At 43.7% G+C, this 16,520-nt stretch overlaps 2 protein-coding genes across 7 annotated transcripts in view; one reads left to right on the forward strand and one right to left on the reverse strand.

Moving 5' to 3' along the window:
- The window catches only part of WDHD1 (WD repeat and HMG-box DNA binding protein 1), a 201,087-nt gene that overhangs the window by 42,017 nt on the left and 142,550 nt on the right, over nucleotides 1-16,520 (reverse strand). For all 5 annotated transcript variants that reach the window (XM_063332400.1, XM_063332399.1, XM_063332402.1 and 2 more), the window contains exons 2-3: nucleotides 2,103-2,154; nucleotides 1,540-1,628 (exon numbers count right to left, since the gene is read on the reverse strand). In XM_063332400.1, the coding sequence (XP_063188470.1) occupies nucleotides 1,540-1,616 (77 nt within the window). In that variant the 5' untranslated portion in view covers nucleotides 1,617-1,628; nucleotides 2,103-2,154. The remainder of the gene's footprint in view (nucleotides 1-1,539; nucleotides 1,629-2,102; nucleotides 2,155-16,520) is intronic.
- On the forward strand, nucleotides 2,224-15,346 carry SOCS4 (suppressor of cytokine signaling 4). Of its 2 annotated transcripts, XM_063333142.1 has the most exons (3): nucleotides 2,224-2,470; nucleotides 8,661-9,855; nucleotides 13,218-15,346. In XM_063333142.1, the coding sequence occupies exons 2-3, from the start codon at nucleotides 8,760-8,762 to the stop codon at nucleotides 13,223-13,225; spliced, it is 1,104 nt and encodes a 367-aa protein (XP_063189212.1). In that variant the 5' UTR covers nucleotides 2,224-2,470; nucleotides 8,661-8,759; the 3' UTR covers nucleotides 13,226-15,346. The 2 variants fall into 2 exon arrangements, with proteins under 2 accessions (XP_063189212.1, XP_063189210.1); XM_063333140.1 differs by having other exon boundaries at nucleotides 8,661-15,327.

The raw sequence follows: 16,520 nt of genomic DNA on the forward strand, positions 1-16,520 counted from the left end.
TTAATATGGAATTCAAGTTTGCTGGAGTTAACTTTCACAATTTGAATGTAGTAAACGATAACCTAAAGTCACACAGCAAACATACAAAAGCTCGCATGCGATTTTTAATTAAAGACATTGAGAATCTATAATCAAGCCTTACATTCTTTTTTTCTGAAGTTGTTTGCAGTCCCAAAACAATTCTAATGAAACAGCAAAATGTTACAAAACCAGTTGCAAAGCTATGATGTTGCTCTTCTTAGTTCTGTAAGGGCGGTACTTCGCCAGCAACACAACACTGTGTTGATATTGACTATATTGATGCTGTCCAGCAGTAGTGGACCAGTGGTGTTCAGCAGAAATATCTGCATCTTTTTTTAAAGATTTGCATTGTAATGGAAAACAAGGCTTTTTTGTAGTCACAGGGGATTGTTATTAGACTAATTCTTAACAGTCCCCTTTGTACCAAGGCTAACGAAATAAAGAAAGGAATAAGAACCAGAGTCAGTATGCTAAGTCAGGCTTACCCCTTGAGTTCATTTTCAGAGGACTTGTTTTCTGGTTTATCATTTATTTTTAATCAATATAAAGTAAATATTTGCCGTTATGTTTTTATTTATACATTCAAGAACTACTGCAAAAATAACAAGAAAAGATAGCAAGCCCAATACTGGATTTTTTCAACTATATTTTTAATTTCTTAGTGTATATATGAACATATTTTCTCCCACACTACACCAATTTCTGCTAGATGCTGTGAAATCACTCTTATAAAAAGTACATGTAGAGATTTTATATATATAAACACACATATACTATATATACATATGCATATATATTGGCTTACATTGAAGTTATATGTCAATAATCTCAAAATTCAGGGCATCAAACTATACGTCATATAGCCAGTTCTCAACACAGGAAAAAAAACAAAGGATTTGCCAGATCAACCCTGGCCATAAATCATAGAATCACTGAACAGTTTGGGTTAGAAGGGACCTTTAAAGGCCATCTAGTCCAACTCCTCTGCCATGGGCCGGGGCATCTTCCACTAGACCAGGCTGCTCAGAGCCCCGTCCAACCTGGCCTGGAAAGCTTTCAGGGATGGGACATCCACAACTTCTCTCGGCAACCTGGGCCAGTGTCTCACCACCCTCAGTGTAAAAAATTTCTTCCTTCTATCTAGTCTAAATCTCCCCTGTTTTAGTGTAAAACCATTATCCCTTGTCCTATCCCAACAGGCCCTGCTAAAAAATTTGTCCCCATCTTTCCTGTATGCCCCCTTTAAGTACTAGAAGGGGCTCTAAGGTCTCCCTGGAGCCTTCTTATCTCCAGGCTGAACACCCCCAACTCTTTCAGCCTGTCCTCACAGCAGAGGGGCTCCAGATCAATTTTGTGGCCTCCTCTGGCCATGCTCCAACAGGTCCATGTCCTTCCTATGTTGGGGGCCCCAGCGCTGGATGCAGTGGCTGGTACAAAAGCTCCTGAGGAAGCCATGAAGAGGAACAAGAGTATCGCTCCCCCAGACCACCCCGGTCTCTAGGAATCTGAGGCAGTTACCTTCCAGTGTCATCAAAGCAGACATCCGTGTGTCCCTCGGTGTGGCCGTACCGCATCGGCTTTTGCTCAGAAGACATCTTTGCTCTCACCTGTTTAGTTACAGAGGACAAAAGGGAGAGAAATAAAATATTTTTTTTAAAAGAAAAAAAGCTTCAGAAAGAGCCTCAGATGGCAGGGATGAAGCTGCTGGGACACCCACCCACCCACGGGGCTGAGGACCCGGGGCTCAGCTTAGGCCAGCCTGGCCTAAGCAATGTGGGACACGGTGCCTGCACTGCCTTGCAGGGCCCGGCTGTGGAGGTGAACCGTGAAAGAAAAGAAGTGTTAAAAGGAGGGGAAAAGGGTTAAAAGGGGGGAAAAAAAGGGTTAAAATGGGAAAAAAACGGGTTAAGGAGGGGGGCGGAGGGGGTGAGGGGCCTGTCCCTCAGGCAGCTCGATGTCCGGGGCAGGCCAAGCCAGGCTGCCCGCCCCTGGAAAGGACCGACCCCCGCTCCCCGCCGCGCCGGGAAAGGGGCCGAGGTGAGGGGAAGGACCGGGGCCACACCACCCTCCCGCCCGCTCACCGCGCCAGCCCCGCCGCCCGCTTCGAGCCTTCCCGCGCTCGGCTCGGCTCGGCCCCGCCGCCGCCTCCGCCGCCTGGCCCGCCCCGAGGGCCGGGGCCGGCCCCCTCAGAGCCCGGGGCGGAGCTGCGCGCAGGCGGGGCCGGGGCCGGCCCTGGCCGGCCGGGAGAGCCAGGATGGCGGCGGCGGCGGCAGGCGCGGCTGGGGCCGCCTCACAGCGACTCTGCTCCGGCGGCTGAGGAGAGCCGGGCTCCGCGCCGCCTCGCTCCGGCGGCCTTCCTCCTCCCCCTCCCGCACGGAGGGTCAGGCCGCCCTGCCCGGCCACTGAGGGAGCGGTGTCCCCCGGGGGAGGGCAGCGCTATCGGCCGATCGTAAGTCGGGGTCGGGGGGAGCCGGGAGGGCTGAGGCGGTGTCAGCGGCCCGGTCAGCGGGGTGGGCTCCGTCCCCCGGGGGGGACGGCTCGCTTTTCCCGTGGAAAACCGCGTGTGGGTGCATTCCCCGTATACATATCTCCATTTATAGAGTGCATATATGTTTATTGTATATACTTATGTACATGTATTTAATGGCAGTACCGCAAGAATGGCGAGGAAAGCCCAGACGAGGGGTTTATCCGAAATCCCCTATAGCAGAGGGGTGTGGGGGGGCTGGGGAGCCCTCGCAGGCGCCCGGGTAAAGCAGGATCAAGCCCATTTGGAGATCGTTATGGTAATTATGGAATTACTCTGTAATTATAGGCATCCCGATGCCTGTGCTAGATGCAGTTGTAGTTGGGCAGGTAGTGATTGCGCTGCAAAAATCATTAAGCTCTCATGTGCCGGAAAAATTGGAAGAAAGCATCACGGCTTATTTCTTGAAGGACAAAAAAATGTTAAATCTTGACATGCTTGAAATATGGAGAAGAATTTGGAGTTCTCTGTCTTCCCTTTATATAGCTTTAATGATCTGGTCCAATTTATTCCTGCTTCTAAGAAAAATTGCTTCCAGGCAAACCCCTTTTATCTTCGGTTTTGCTCTGCAGCGGAGTTCTCGGTGGTTGGGGTGAGCAGAGTGATTTATTTATATTGGAAATGTGGTTGGGCTCTCTATAACAGTCACGTTGGTACTTTCATGAATGAGTAAGTGACAAGAAAACAGAGCAGGCATGCTTCTTTAAAAACAAACAAACAAAAAAAAGCCTAGATTTCATTATTAAACCTGGTGGAAGCCGTATAGGGACATGTTTTCCATGGGTGTATCCTGACATATTTCAGTAAATCGTGATTTCTGGTGAGGATAACGTGTTCTAGCAAAATGTTTCGAGCTGAACTGCTTATCAGATGAGTGGGAAGAGCGAGCTATTCTTACAGTAGCCTTATTGCAAGCCGCTGCCCGGGATGGAGACCAATGCATGTCAACTGTATTTATTTTTATTAGTTTAATTTGCGGAAACTCTTGTATAAACTGCATCTAAAATATTTTACAATATAAAAACCATTTTAAATTCAGTTCTATGTAACAACTAAATTCATTGCCTGGAGGTGGGATAACTGTTTGAACGGCATGGGAAAACTGGGGGTAGGATTTTTGGGGGATGGAGGGATCCAATGGTCCCTTGGACAAGGGACTGCAGGCCCAGTGGCTTTGTCACTTCCGAAAGTGGCATGGCATCAATTGCAAGGTTATTCTTTAAATCCGGTCGGGAACTCGACCTGCTGCTGACTTGATTAATAGGTGTAAGCGGCTGCGAGCAGAGCGGCAGGGCGGGAGCCGGGAATCGCGCTGCTCTCCTCTTCGGTTTCTGGGTGGAGCACCAAGTGTTGGTCATGGACCATCAAGCTTTTACTGATTTAGTGCTGCTGCGGTCTGCCAAGCGCTGCCTGCCTCTCTTCTTCGAGCACATGAGCTGAGTTTCATTAAAGCAGTAGATATGAGCAGCCCTCACCTTTTGGCACCTGCTTCCAGATCGCTTCCACCTTCTGGGTGAGAATAAAATAAGCCCCAGCATTGGGGGGGATTTATCCTTCTACAGTTCTGGGATTATACAGACCTAGGACAAACCAAGGATATTTCCAAGTAAGAAGCACTGTGTGGATATCGTTGATATCCTTAGACAGTCACTTTCTTTTGTGTGCCTGTGATTATTGCTTTAATTTGCTGGAAAGGCCTCTGGAGCCAAGTGTAGGTATTTTTGGATGGTATCATAAATCAAACTAAACATAGTCAAAACTGAAGAAAAACGAGTTAAGACGGAGGAATTGAGACTTAATGTTATCTGTAATAGGTTGGGCTTTTTTCCAAAATAAATCAGTAACAGCTCAACTTCAGTGGAAGGTCAGGTTTTAAAATGTGGTCTTGTGGCCAAAATCTAATTGGGCGAAATTAATGAAAACAGCATGTGACCGGTGAGAATTTTTTTAAATAACTTTTATGTAAGTTGAAAGAAAAAAAGAAAAAGTACTCCAATTTATTATGGCTTCCTCTTCTCTCTCTTCTAGAGCTGATAAAATCCTGAATATCAACTTCTGTAACAGTTCCAAAATTGATTTATTGTTCTTTGTGGGAGTCTCCTTTTCTTGTTTAATTAGAGGTGTAACACAGCGATGCTTTGGCTTTTGTGTACTTGGACAGAAAAACTTTCAAAGTATTTCCTGGAAGGGCCGTGCAGCCTGGGAGCCCTGGAGAGGTGGTGGGACCTCCATCCTCAGAGGTTTTTGGGATGTGGCCAGACTGTGCTGTGCCTCCCCTGAGCTGGCACTAGCAGCGGTCCCGCTTCGAGTGGGAGGAGGGGCTGGACACCCCCATGTCTGCTTCAGATGGTGCTTTGCTGGTCTTACATACAGGATTCTGCTTCTTCGTTAAACCGAAACAGAAGCAGTTTGATGAAGAGGACTTGGAAGTACTGGGCTAGAGGCAAGGGTCCAGCGCCTCAGGACATAAATATCTAGTTAAAGCAATTCAGTGTTTATTGAATAAATTAAAAAAAGGTCTGTCTACGCTTATAGTTTTGATTCTCCTATTGAAGTTATTGGGTACTTGCTGCTGATTTAATTAGACATATGGTGAGGCTGTAACTGTCTTATCACAGTTGCTGATTGCAGCCTACCTCTGGCTAGGAGGTAACATTGTTATTGCCTCCAAACAGCTACTAGACATAGCTTCTAGTTTGGGCTTGAAGTTCTAGTGTTGAGGCATCAGAGCTTGAAAGAAAAAGCATCTTGTGCAGCTGTCTGCGCCCCCCCCTTTCCGCAGCCTGGTGAGCAACATGCCTCTGAAGGAGGGAGACGTGCACATTATAAAAACAACAACAAAAGCCACCCAGCACTCTGCTTGTCCTCGGGGACTGTAAGCTGTGACAGTGTTGGATAACCTTGAACTACAAGCTGGATCCCGTGGCCCAAAGTGAACTCCACTTATCCCTGCATGTTGCTTTACTTTTGCCATTTGTTTAGGAGTAAGACTTTTCAAGCGTAAGGGTTTTGTCAAATCTGCCAGTTTCTGAGATGCCCAAGGTACCCCCGTGTAGAAGGTGGCTTTTGTAGGCAGGAGACTAATTATATCTACCAAAAAGATCTCAGGACCAATGCATGTAACCTGCACGGTGCTGGACTCCTCCATTTAACCTTGCCCTGTAGGGAAAAGTACACTCTGTGTTCCCTCTCTTTTATCCTTGCCCTTCTCTCCTGCTCTTTCAGTTGCACTCCAGCCGTTAATGGATGTATGGTACATGGCATTTCCCTTGGATGTTTGCAGTGAAAGGAATAGCGGGTTTATGTGGATAGCCTGCAGTGGTAATACAGCACTGAATGCCTCACTGCCCTTTATGCCTTTTTCTTTCCGACACACGAATTATTTTTGGTCCCTGTTTTATTCGCGGGGCTGTGAATCGGGGATTCGGAAAGGTATGAAGGCATGACCCCTTGTTGGTAATGACAAACAGTGGGATTTGAGCACCTAAATACACAGTGGCCAGTGCATGTTTCAGAAGGCAGCTTGTCTGCGAGCACACGGACATTTATAATGCATTTGGAAACAAAGGTTTTGTCTCCTGAGTCGCAAACTGAACCACCAAAAACCGTCCTTTTCTCTTCCTTCACAAGGTCAAGTTCAAAACTGGCTTTAGTAAGATGACATCCCTTTTTCTTCATCTATTCTGTGCCCTTTTCACGGGTCTAGCGTTATGTCTGATTAACAATTAGTGCTCTGACGTGGCAGAGCTGGCGCCTCAGTTCCAGCAGCCTTCAAGCCCCAGGGAAACAGCTTTCCGTGTTGCTGGCTAATGGTGCGTGTCTTACAGCATCACGTGCTATTTCTCCACTTTAAGTTTCAGGGTTCAGGTACCGCTAGCGATTCGCGATAGAAGAAGGGTACAAAGTAGAAGGTGATTTTACAGTTAAATACAACAACAACCCAGAAATAGACATAAAACACTGAAATTATTTCAGTTGCAAGGCTGAATTTAGGATATAACGGGCCTTTTCAGCACTTCTGGAGTTTGTATGTTTTGCAGTTTTTAATTGGAAGCCCATATTCTGTGTATTCTTAGTCCGTATATTGGCTGGATATGCAGAATGAGATAATTAAAGGTTTTCAAAACTCGTATCCTAACTTTTATGTACTTGACTTTGCAACCTCAGTGATATCTCTCTGTCCAATTCAAAATCCCATCCATAGAGAGTTAATGTATTTTACCACAGGATGAATCTAACATTTTTGTCTTCAGCAGTTGCTTCAGGTTATCACCAGGGTAAATGAATTTATTTTTTTTTCTCTTTTTTCAGTCGTGGAGAAAATTCAATGCTCCAAGCTAATTTGTTTCTGGATGAAAAATATAAATGTTGCAAAAGCAATCAATGAATCTTGGTCTAAACAAAGGTGTTTCGGGTCTCATATACAAATATTGCCTTTCTCCTACCTGCATTGCATCCTGCAGTGTGTTCACTGAAAAGTGGTTTGCAAAATCCTGAGAGAAGAAAAAGAATTCTGTCTTTGGTTTGTAATTGCTGGAATATGGACCCCATTCTCTGATTCCACTTGGTACCAGTGAGGTACCATTCATCTAGGTTACTCTAATGCCATTTTTTCTCCACATATTTGCAATATTTTACCTATCTTGCCCTCCTTCCACGTTTCTGCGTCTCCTCCCTTTCCCTCTGTTTTTCTTTTCCCCACAGCTCTCAGGTTTGTGGCTTGTAAATAAGGAAAGCAGTGTCAAAAATTCCTGGGTGAAAGTTCCATCTGGGCTGCGTTTGGCCCACAGATTGCATGTAAGCCTTTTGGCACGGCAGCCTCATTCTTGTACTGAAAGCAGAGGCTAGAACTCAGCCTGCGCAGCCTCGGGGGACAGCAGAGAGGTTGTGTCATGCCGGCTAATCCTGATGATGAGAATGGATTGAATGGAGAGAGGAAGTGGATGCCCTTTTCTTTTCCTGTTTAGTATTTACCACGTCAATTACTTTAAAAAAAAAAAACACCAACATGCAACAAAAAATTGACAGCCAAAAAAATCAGTGGAATAGAGGAGCTGTACATCATTTTGGTGCAAAGGCATCATGGTACGTGATGGGAAGTATTTCTACATTCTGCCATGCCTTGGGAGAGTACAGCATACGTAACGTGTTGCTATCCATGTACCTTGAAAAAATTCTGCTCTACTTTCAACTGAGTAATCAAAGGAGGATTTTTTTTTTTCTTTTTCAAAGCACAACATTCAAAAGGAAACCTCTTATCTATTTGAGAATTCAGTATGCTTTTGGAAACAAAAGAGAATGAAATCAGCAACCGTAGGTCTCAGAGCAACACTGATTTTAATAATGTAAACTTTCTTCTCTAATGAGGAATAAGCAGTTCCATCTTTCACGGCCTTTTAAAATTGCTTTTAGTAAGGGACTGGATTTGGTTTAATCCTTTTCAGTATGTAAAGCCCTAGATATTTCAATCCCTTAGAGGCTCAGTATTTTCTAGCTCCATTTGAAAAGGCAGAGGAAAACAGCTTTCAGAAATTGACAGAATCTGTGACTGATATAATTTAATATTACTTTTTTTTATCCAGAAAGTGACCCAAAAGTGTCAGTTAAGAAACAGATCTCTGGCATCCCACCCTGTGGATTAGTAGCAAACAGGCATATCATCTAGGTACAGTAGCTCTTTGTACTCTGACCTAGTTGTTTCTGTTCTGGCTTGTTCCTTCTTGAAAAGTTATTTGGAAGAGATGCAGAATTTGCTCAATAAACAGCTAAAGCAGCATCACCTGCCACGGGAAGTGCTTCCCTTTAAAATGGACCCTAGCACAATAGGATTGCCGACACCTCAAACTGTCTGCTCTGCTGCGTAGTCAGAACAGATACTCTGAAATCACCTAAAATGGTTTATTCTGGAGGATGCTTTTCCCAAGGAAAGGTTAAGAGAGCCTTGTCTGGGATCACGCCGGTATTTGTGGGGTGTACTAGTGAATGCAGCTGGATCATATTATTTTTACATGGTTAGCAATTAATTGTCGCTGTTGTCCTGTCTACACCTGCATTACTCTTGCGTTGTGTGCATGCATAAGTGTTAACTTAGCTGTCTTTTCTTTTTGCTTAGGTATTTCCAGAAAGTGCCTTGAGGAAGCTTCCTTATGTAGAAAAACCTTACAAGAAACACTGTGCGCTTTCTGGCAACTCGTGAAGCAAAGCTGTCAAAATGGCTGAAAATAAGGACGCTAATATTAAAAACGCAGATGTGAGACCCAAAAGCAGCCGGAGCAGAAGCGCAGATAGAAAGGATGGTTACGTCTGGAGTGGAAAGAAGCTCTCCTGGTCTAAAAAGAGTGAGCACTCTTCTGATGCAGAAACAGCAAGCGCCGCAGGAAGATCAGGTAGTAGTTTAAGGAGCCAAGAGAGGAAATACAGCTGCTCATCTATCGAGCTGGATCTGGACCGTTCGTGTGGTCACAGGTTTTTAGGCCGATCTCTCAAACAGAAGCTGCAAGATGCTGTGGGGCAGTGCTTTCCCATAAAGAATTGCAGCAGTCGGCATGCCTCAGGACTGCCATCGAAAAGAAAAATTCATATCAGTGAGTTAATGCTAGATAAGTGTCCTTTCCCTCCGCGCTCGGAGCTAGCTTTTCGGTGGCACTTGATCAAAAGACATACAGCTCCTATAAGTCCAAAAACAGAAGACTGGATAATTGCTGATTTATCCCAGCAGGAGGAAAAGGAGGATCAGCTGCGAGACGATGAGATTGCCAACGGGGGAATGGACTCTCCCTCCCCATCCTGCGACTTTACTGACAGCGGTTCCTCTAGGGGTGATTCGAGGTCTGAGTTGGTGACAGGTAGGGTGGTAAGGAGCAGTAAAGATGAGAGCGATATGGACTCCGATGACGAAGTTATAACACTGTGCACAAGTTCTAGAAAAAGAAACAAGCCCAAATGGGAAACGGATGACGAGCTTCTCCGGATGGAAACGCCTCCGAAATACCATACGCAGATTGATTATGTCCACTGCCTAGTCCCAGACCTCCTCCAGATCAATAACAATCCCTGCTACTGGGGAGTCATGGATAAATATGCAGCTGAGGCCCTGCTAGAAGGAAAGCCAGAGGGAACATTTTTGTTACGAGATTCTGCCCAAGAAGACTACTTGTTCTCTGTGAGCTTCAGGCGCTACAGTCGTTCCCTCCACGCGCGGATAGAGCAGTGGAATCACAACTTCAGCTTTGATGCCCACGATCCTTGTGTCTTCCATTCTCCTGACATCACGGGACTCCTAGAGCACTACAAAGATCCAAGTTCCTGTATGTTCTTTGAACCGCTTTTATCCACTCCACTAAACAGGACTTTTCCTTTCTCTCTTCAACATATATGTAGAACGGTTATTTGCAACTGTACAACTTACGATGGTATTGATGCACTTCCCATCCCTCCATCGGTGAAGCTGTATCTGAAGGAATATCATTATAAGTCAAAAGTTAGAGTACTCCGGATTGATGTCCCAGAGCAGCAAAGCTAGAAAATATTTTTATGAAAGAATGAAATTGTCTCTAAGCAGACAAATAGTATGTTCAGTCTTTCTTCCTTCTGGTTGTTCTTTTTTCATAGCAATTTGATTTTTTTTTTCTTTTTCTGCAGATTATTTAACACCCAAACTAGCCTCTCTCTAAGGCTTTTTTACCCAAATGTACTTTGAGTCTTCCCACCTCTCTTTTTTAAGAAATTATATTCATTGTGGGCTTTTGGTACTGTTCCCAAACTAGAGTTTTACAAAATTTCAGGTAGACTTTCTGATATTTCTGTAGATGGGTAGTCTTTAGATCTAAAATGCCTAAAAATCAGTTTTGAACTTGATCTGTCTTTTATATTGAATTTACATACGTTGCTGACATGTTTGAAATAATGCACTGTTAACTAAAGATTGACTCATCTGTATTTTCTGCATTTCTTTTAAAATGAGTGCCCTAGCCTCTGTGCGTGTGTATGTATGTCCGTCTGTATATAATAGAGTAAATTCATCAGTCTATTTCTAACATTACTATTCCTAGCAAAATGAAGTTTGAAAGAGGAGATGATCTTTCTATAAATACATCAGGGGACTAAACACCAGGGAGGGGAAAAAACAATTCAAGTTAAGGACGACACTCGGTACGGGAACAAACGTGTATGAACTGGTTGAGAAAAGATTTTTGGTTGGAAAGGAGGAAGGCTCATCATCGTCAGAGCAACGGGGTTCTGGAACAGCTTTTCATTTTGTATAATAGCAGTAAAAAGCAAACTACTCATAAACTGGGATTTGATCAGTGTCAAGGGATAATGATGCAGTTACTTGTGATAGATGGGACTTGGACTTGGTAACTCTATTTCTGTGTTAGTATTTCATTATATGAAATACCCAGTTTTCACTGTAGGAGCTGCTGCTTCTGAAATGACAATGCATGGAGTGCGAGGGCGAGAAGGAAGATATTTCCTTAAAAATCTGCATATTAAACTACCTGATCTTGCATGGTTGATCCTGAGGTGATGATGAATAACTTTCTTACTTTGTTAGCAGGAGGGTTGCTTTTTTAAATAAGTTTAGTTTGGAAAAAAAAAAAAAAAACAAGTCTGCAGATTTTTCTTGCAATGTGAAGCATTTGGTCGAATGGCCGCCTGCCAAATTCCACGTACAGGAAAACCATGCATGGATAATGCTCCTAAAAGCATTACTTACATTACATGGATAGGCAGATCTGCTGCTGAATTATTGGTGAAATCCCAGCGAGACTCTGGGTTGCTGTTGCTTTCCAGGCTGGCCTCGGGGCACAGCTGCGGGAGGTGCAGGGGTGACCCGCAGTCCTCTTGTCTTCGCTTGTGGGTGCTTTATCTCCTCCTGCAAAACTGGGCCCAGAACCACTCTGCCAAAAATACATGAAAAGTACGTGAGATGATGTAATTGTAATACAACAACCCCACTGTTTCCTTCTCCTATGATCACAGGGAGCATTTGTATCTTGAGATGCTTTTGAAACTGAGACCCCCAAGCCTGAACGTTACAAATGTGCTTGATTTCATGCGTGCAAAAGATCTTATCAAAAAATCAGCAGTTTCCCATGTTTGTGATGAGGTTATGTGTGCGGGCAGGCTGGGAGCAGCAGTGCCGTAGAGTCTCACTCCCAGATTGTAGCCTAAGACTAAGCAATATTTCTATTTTAATCTTTTAATTTCACCTTGTACGGAATCCTACGGATTTCTAGACATCAGATCTGTCCTGCAAGCTGGGTACCGGGGAGTTAGCAAGGAAGCTTTGCTATGCAACTCCACCAGCGACCCGCCACCCTGCCCTTGTGTCCCCCCCGCCCTGAGCAGAGAACACCCTTTCCACTAAACTGCTGTCGCTGTGATGATGTAAACAGATTTCCAGGGACATCTGCTTAGAGACCAGCCCGTTTATTTTTCGCTGTGTTTGAAATAGGTTTTGAACTAAAGTCTCCAGGGAGAAAATGCTAACGCATCAATCTATCGCGTCACACAGGGATGAATACGCTCCAGGACAAACTCTCAGCTGCTATAAGTCAGTGTGGCTTTATTGATACGCTTATAACAGCTTATACCAGCTGAGATTCTGCCTCCTCCATATGCAAATGATAATTGTATGACTGATGCCAGAAGAATTACCCTTTTATTTTGGTAATCTTCTCCTTGTGCTGCTTCCATTCAACTGACATTGCCTTTTGCATAAACTGTATTTTATCAAGGACAGCTTCAGACTAATAAATCTATTTTTCCCTCTAGTTGTCACTTCCATTTCCCAAATACAAAGTGAGGGAGCAGCGGGGATCATCTTTGCTCTGCTCTTTTACGCTGGGCCCGTCAAAGGTCCCTTCCGACCTAGACAATTCTATGGTGGAATGGTGGCCTGTGATTTGCCTGGCTGCAGTAGGAAGTGATAGTATCTATCTGGTTCAAAATCCAACTTCACAGAGTGACATCAGAGATATTTGCAGTCTGCTTGATTAACATTCTCTTCCAGAAACTCCTAATTAGGGCAAAAGCTCACAATTTTATATGGAGATCAGCATTTTCATTATTTTTATCGCAAGACCACAAAAAAATTATTTTGACCACAAGCCCTACTTGCTTTGGAAGTTAGCAAAGGCCACCGCCTCTCAAAATCATCAAAGATTTTGTCCCTTCAAAATGAAAGGCCGTGAAAGAACCTTTTTTGGGGTATGGTACCCCAACTCACTGTGTTTTCAGCGCTGTTCTGGGTGCAGCCTATATTGCTTTGACATTTGTTGGTGCATCACTCACCCCAAAAACGTCTCGAGCGCTCCAGTTTTAGGAGACCTATATAATACAGCAGTTGAGGGAAGGAGGCACGGCACATAAAAATAGTGCTTTTGGACTGTGGGCTAGTTAGTTGCATTTATTTAGAGAAATCATACGTAGAAAATATTGATGAATGGCGTTTTGTCAAAGTTCACCCTATTTTTTCTCGGTTTATTTGTCCGGATCATGCCTGTGTGACATATGTAGTTAATGACATGAGTTGTGTGTACGTGTGCAGTCTGTGAGAGATCCATTTCATGAAGTAGACATTTTTTTATGAAATACGAGAACTCAAAAGGTCTATTTTGCTTAAATCCATGTCCCCTTTTTTTCTCTGTTTTTTTTTTTTAATAAGCCTTGTAGAAATTAACTGGTTTTACAATATGCCAAGAATGATCATCCTGAAGTTTTCCTCCCAGTGCTGTCATTAACAGTCTTACTGGTGCTGCTCGCTCCAATACTACTTTATAACACCTCGCATCTCAAGTGTGAGCCAAAGATAACCAAGTCTTGAAGTTCAGTGTTGAAGCCCTCTAAAAAATTAACGTCCGAAACAGGGTAAGAACTTCCATTGTCTGAGCCCAAGCTCTTGCAAGACAGAGACCCCAGGTTCTTCAGGGTGAAGATTAAACGTGGAGCAAGGAAAGGTGTGGAGATGCGTGGAAAAAACACGGGCTCAAGACCACACAGCATGTCGGTGGCTGAGCGAGGACATAATCCAGAGGTGACCCTGGCTACAGCCCCCCAGTTTCGGGGTCCCCAGCCAGCTTTGCGTCCGGAATTGTGTCTGCATGACGCCGTTTGTATTGTTTTGAAGGCAGTTCTGTAGGAGGAAAGTAGAAACACAGCGTATTGAATCGGTGTGAACAGCTTCTGGTAAGAAAAAAGATCTGATTTTGATAAACTATTTTAATATAAAGGGGGGGGAAGGTCAAGGTCTTGATGCACGCTGGGCAAACTACATATACAAGCTATTTTTACAGGATGGTTTTAAAAAAAATTAAACGCTCTTTCGATTAATGATGTTCTCTGGAGTTTGCTTTTGCCTGAAGTGACTTTTTGCAGCTCTATAGTAATGCCAGTTGCTGGCCCCGCACGGTCAATACGGAGCAACTTCAGCTCCGTCAGAATCGTTGATGAATTTGGGGCAGTTGGTGTATCCAATAATTGGGAGTCCACGTTTCTTCTCTATTTTCCTATTTTCAGCACTCGTCTTGATGAAATCCAGGGTGCATTTGGAACAGGGTACGTGTATCTATAGTAGCATATCCAACCTGAAAAAAAATAAATGAGTGATCACGATTTAAATGCTTTCCTTTTAAAGATGCTGGTGTGTTTCCAATATAAAGAAGAAATCCTTGCATGATGCAGTCATACATGGCCTTACTGTAAAACTGACATGCTCTTAAATAATTAAAAAGGGGGATACTTTAATTTTGAAAAAGGATGCTAGAGGAAGGAGGTTAAAGGAAGCTTTTAGTCATCTCTAAGGTTAGATTTATTGATCTAGTGATCAATCCCTTTCTCTTTCCTGAATTTAAAGCTAATGGGAGACTGTGGTCAGAGATGAGTGGCTTTTAGTTAAGGTTTTTGACTCTTATAAATAATACAACAAATGTCCTAGTAAGTAATAAGAAATAAGATACTTGCTCATTCTTTTTAAATAGAACAAATGTGGCAAACAAGACTCAGCTGTAATTTTTGAAGTCATTTATTAGACAAATTGCTCTTCTCTACTTCTTTTACAAGAGAGACATAAACCATTATATTATTTATTCATGAATCATAGCCATTAAGATGATAAATCAAATTATCAGCTTCCTGTCTCTCTTCAGTTTTAATCATTTTTTATAGTTCATGCAATATAAAGACAGCTTCCTTCCTATGAAACAAGAGACCTTCAGAGACCTTTTTATTGTAAACGTACATTTCCTTCCCATTTTTAAGTATATCCTAGTGATTTTCTCTGTCAATTTTACCTGCAATAAAAATCCAATGAGGAACTTGTACATTGATTCAATATAGCCAAGGTAGCTATGAAGTAAGTGATTTTGGTTAACCTCTGAAATAACGTAGTACTGGAAAATGCAGTTAAAGGATTTTTTCTGCCACCCCTAAATGTGCGTGGTAGTATCACATGTTTAATGGAGAGAAATCTGGACTTGAGCTTACTGACTGATGGCAGGACCGTTCTCAAAAGGTTTAACATGAGCTCTGCAGCAGCATCACTTCTTTTTATATGTTGAAGCTTACTTTTTCTGCTGTATTCACACAGCCAGCATGTCTTTGCCTCTTCCCGTAAGGTGGGAGAGCTGCGGTTACTCTGAGCTGAGATGGTTTTGCGCATCCTTTTTTCCCTCTGCATCTCTCTGCTTCAGCATCTAAACCAGTGGTGGGATGAGCCACACATGACGTAGTGTGGGTGGAGAAGCTGTCCATTCAGAAAGAAATGCACATTGATTTCCATTCCAAACAGCGACAGCTAACGGGGTTTAAACTTGATCGTCCTTGTTAAATACTACTCTCAGGAAGCACCGATGAGGTCAGAGTTACCCAGGATGGAGGAAGAGCCTCTGTCTGCATCATTAGAAATACCCAGCTGTGCTACAGTGTAAAAATCAATACTTGTTTACTCAACTCTATGAATAATAGAGTTTTGGACGTAAATATATAATTTATGCATGTAAAATCTATAGCATGGGGCTGATGTGAGTTGCAATAACTTCTCTCTTCCCTACATCCACTTTTAAAATCCCCTGGGTGCCGGAGTGATCCGTTATCTGGCTGAAACGTGTCCTCAGCCCAGGCTCCCCGCAGGCGGATCACTTGGAACACCTTCCTGCGGTATCCTTGCAGGGTTAGACTGCCACGTGCCCAACAATGTTCTTGCGTGGGGATTCCGGGTGTTTTATTGCTGGGGGAGAATCCCTTGAATGGCGTGTGTTTGGGACTGGTCAGAGGGTTGTCTGGGTCAGGAAGTGTTGCTCCCATGGTTGCCACAACATAGCCACAATGTAATTAAAAGTCCTAGCAGGCTCATTAGCCCATTAAGGATGTCTGGGCACCAGTGCAGAGACATGAGGACAACTGTCTGAGGACAGATGAGGACAACAAGCCTTGTGGGGCTGCTGCCACGCACACAGCACATCTCCACCTTCCCACCATGGTGGTGAAATCTTTTTGCGAAGAGCATGCCTGGTAAAGTCCAAAAATCTTTGTGTCCCTGTCATCTTCGTTATGCTCATGGCTCTTGCATATCAAAATGGTGCAGCAGGAAAAACGCCAGGCTTGTGTTAGTGTAACCCACCAGCAGAAAGCCATCACTGGAAAGTGGTAGCTTAATGAAGATTTGAATCCAGCTCAGAGGTAGGAGGCCCTGTTGGCTGTCTGGGAGTTCTTCCATCTTATTTTCCTTATTTTTCTTTTTAATTCTTTGGGAGGAAAAAAAATAATATTAGTTATTTCTTAAGTTTCGTGTTCAGACATCAGCTAAGCATCTCTGAGTTGGTCTCAGTTGAACAGGTTCGTTGCCAGACCTTTATTTTTTTAACACGAGTCAATTGGAATAGGCTACAGCAATTGGAATAGGCTACAGCCCACTGGCTTGTGTTAAAGTGGGATTTTTTTGTTTAAGGAAAAGGCTGGGTCTGTCCTTCGT

The sequence above is a fragment of the Chroicocephalus ridibundus genome, chromosome 4 (genome assembly GCF_963924245.1).
Source record: "Chroicocephalus ridibundus chromosome 4, bChrRid1.1, whole genome shotgun sequence".
Taxonomy (NCBI): domain Eukaryota; kingdom Metazoa; phylum Chordata; class Aves; order Charadriiformes; family Laridae; genus Chroicocephalus; species Chroicocephalus ridibundus.

Bases quoted from the DNA above. Each gene is read 5' to 3' on its own strand.
- SOCS4 (XM_063333140.1), top strand. From the start codon at position 8,760: ATGGCTGAAAATAAGGACGCTAATATTAAAAACGCAGATGTGAGACCC.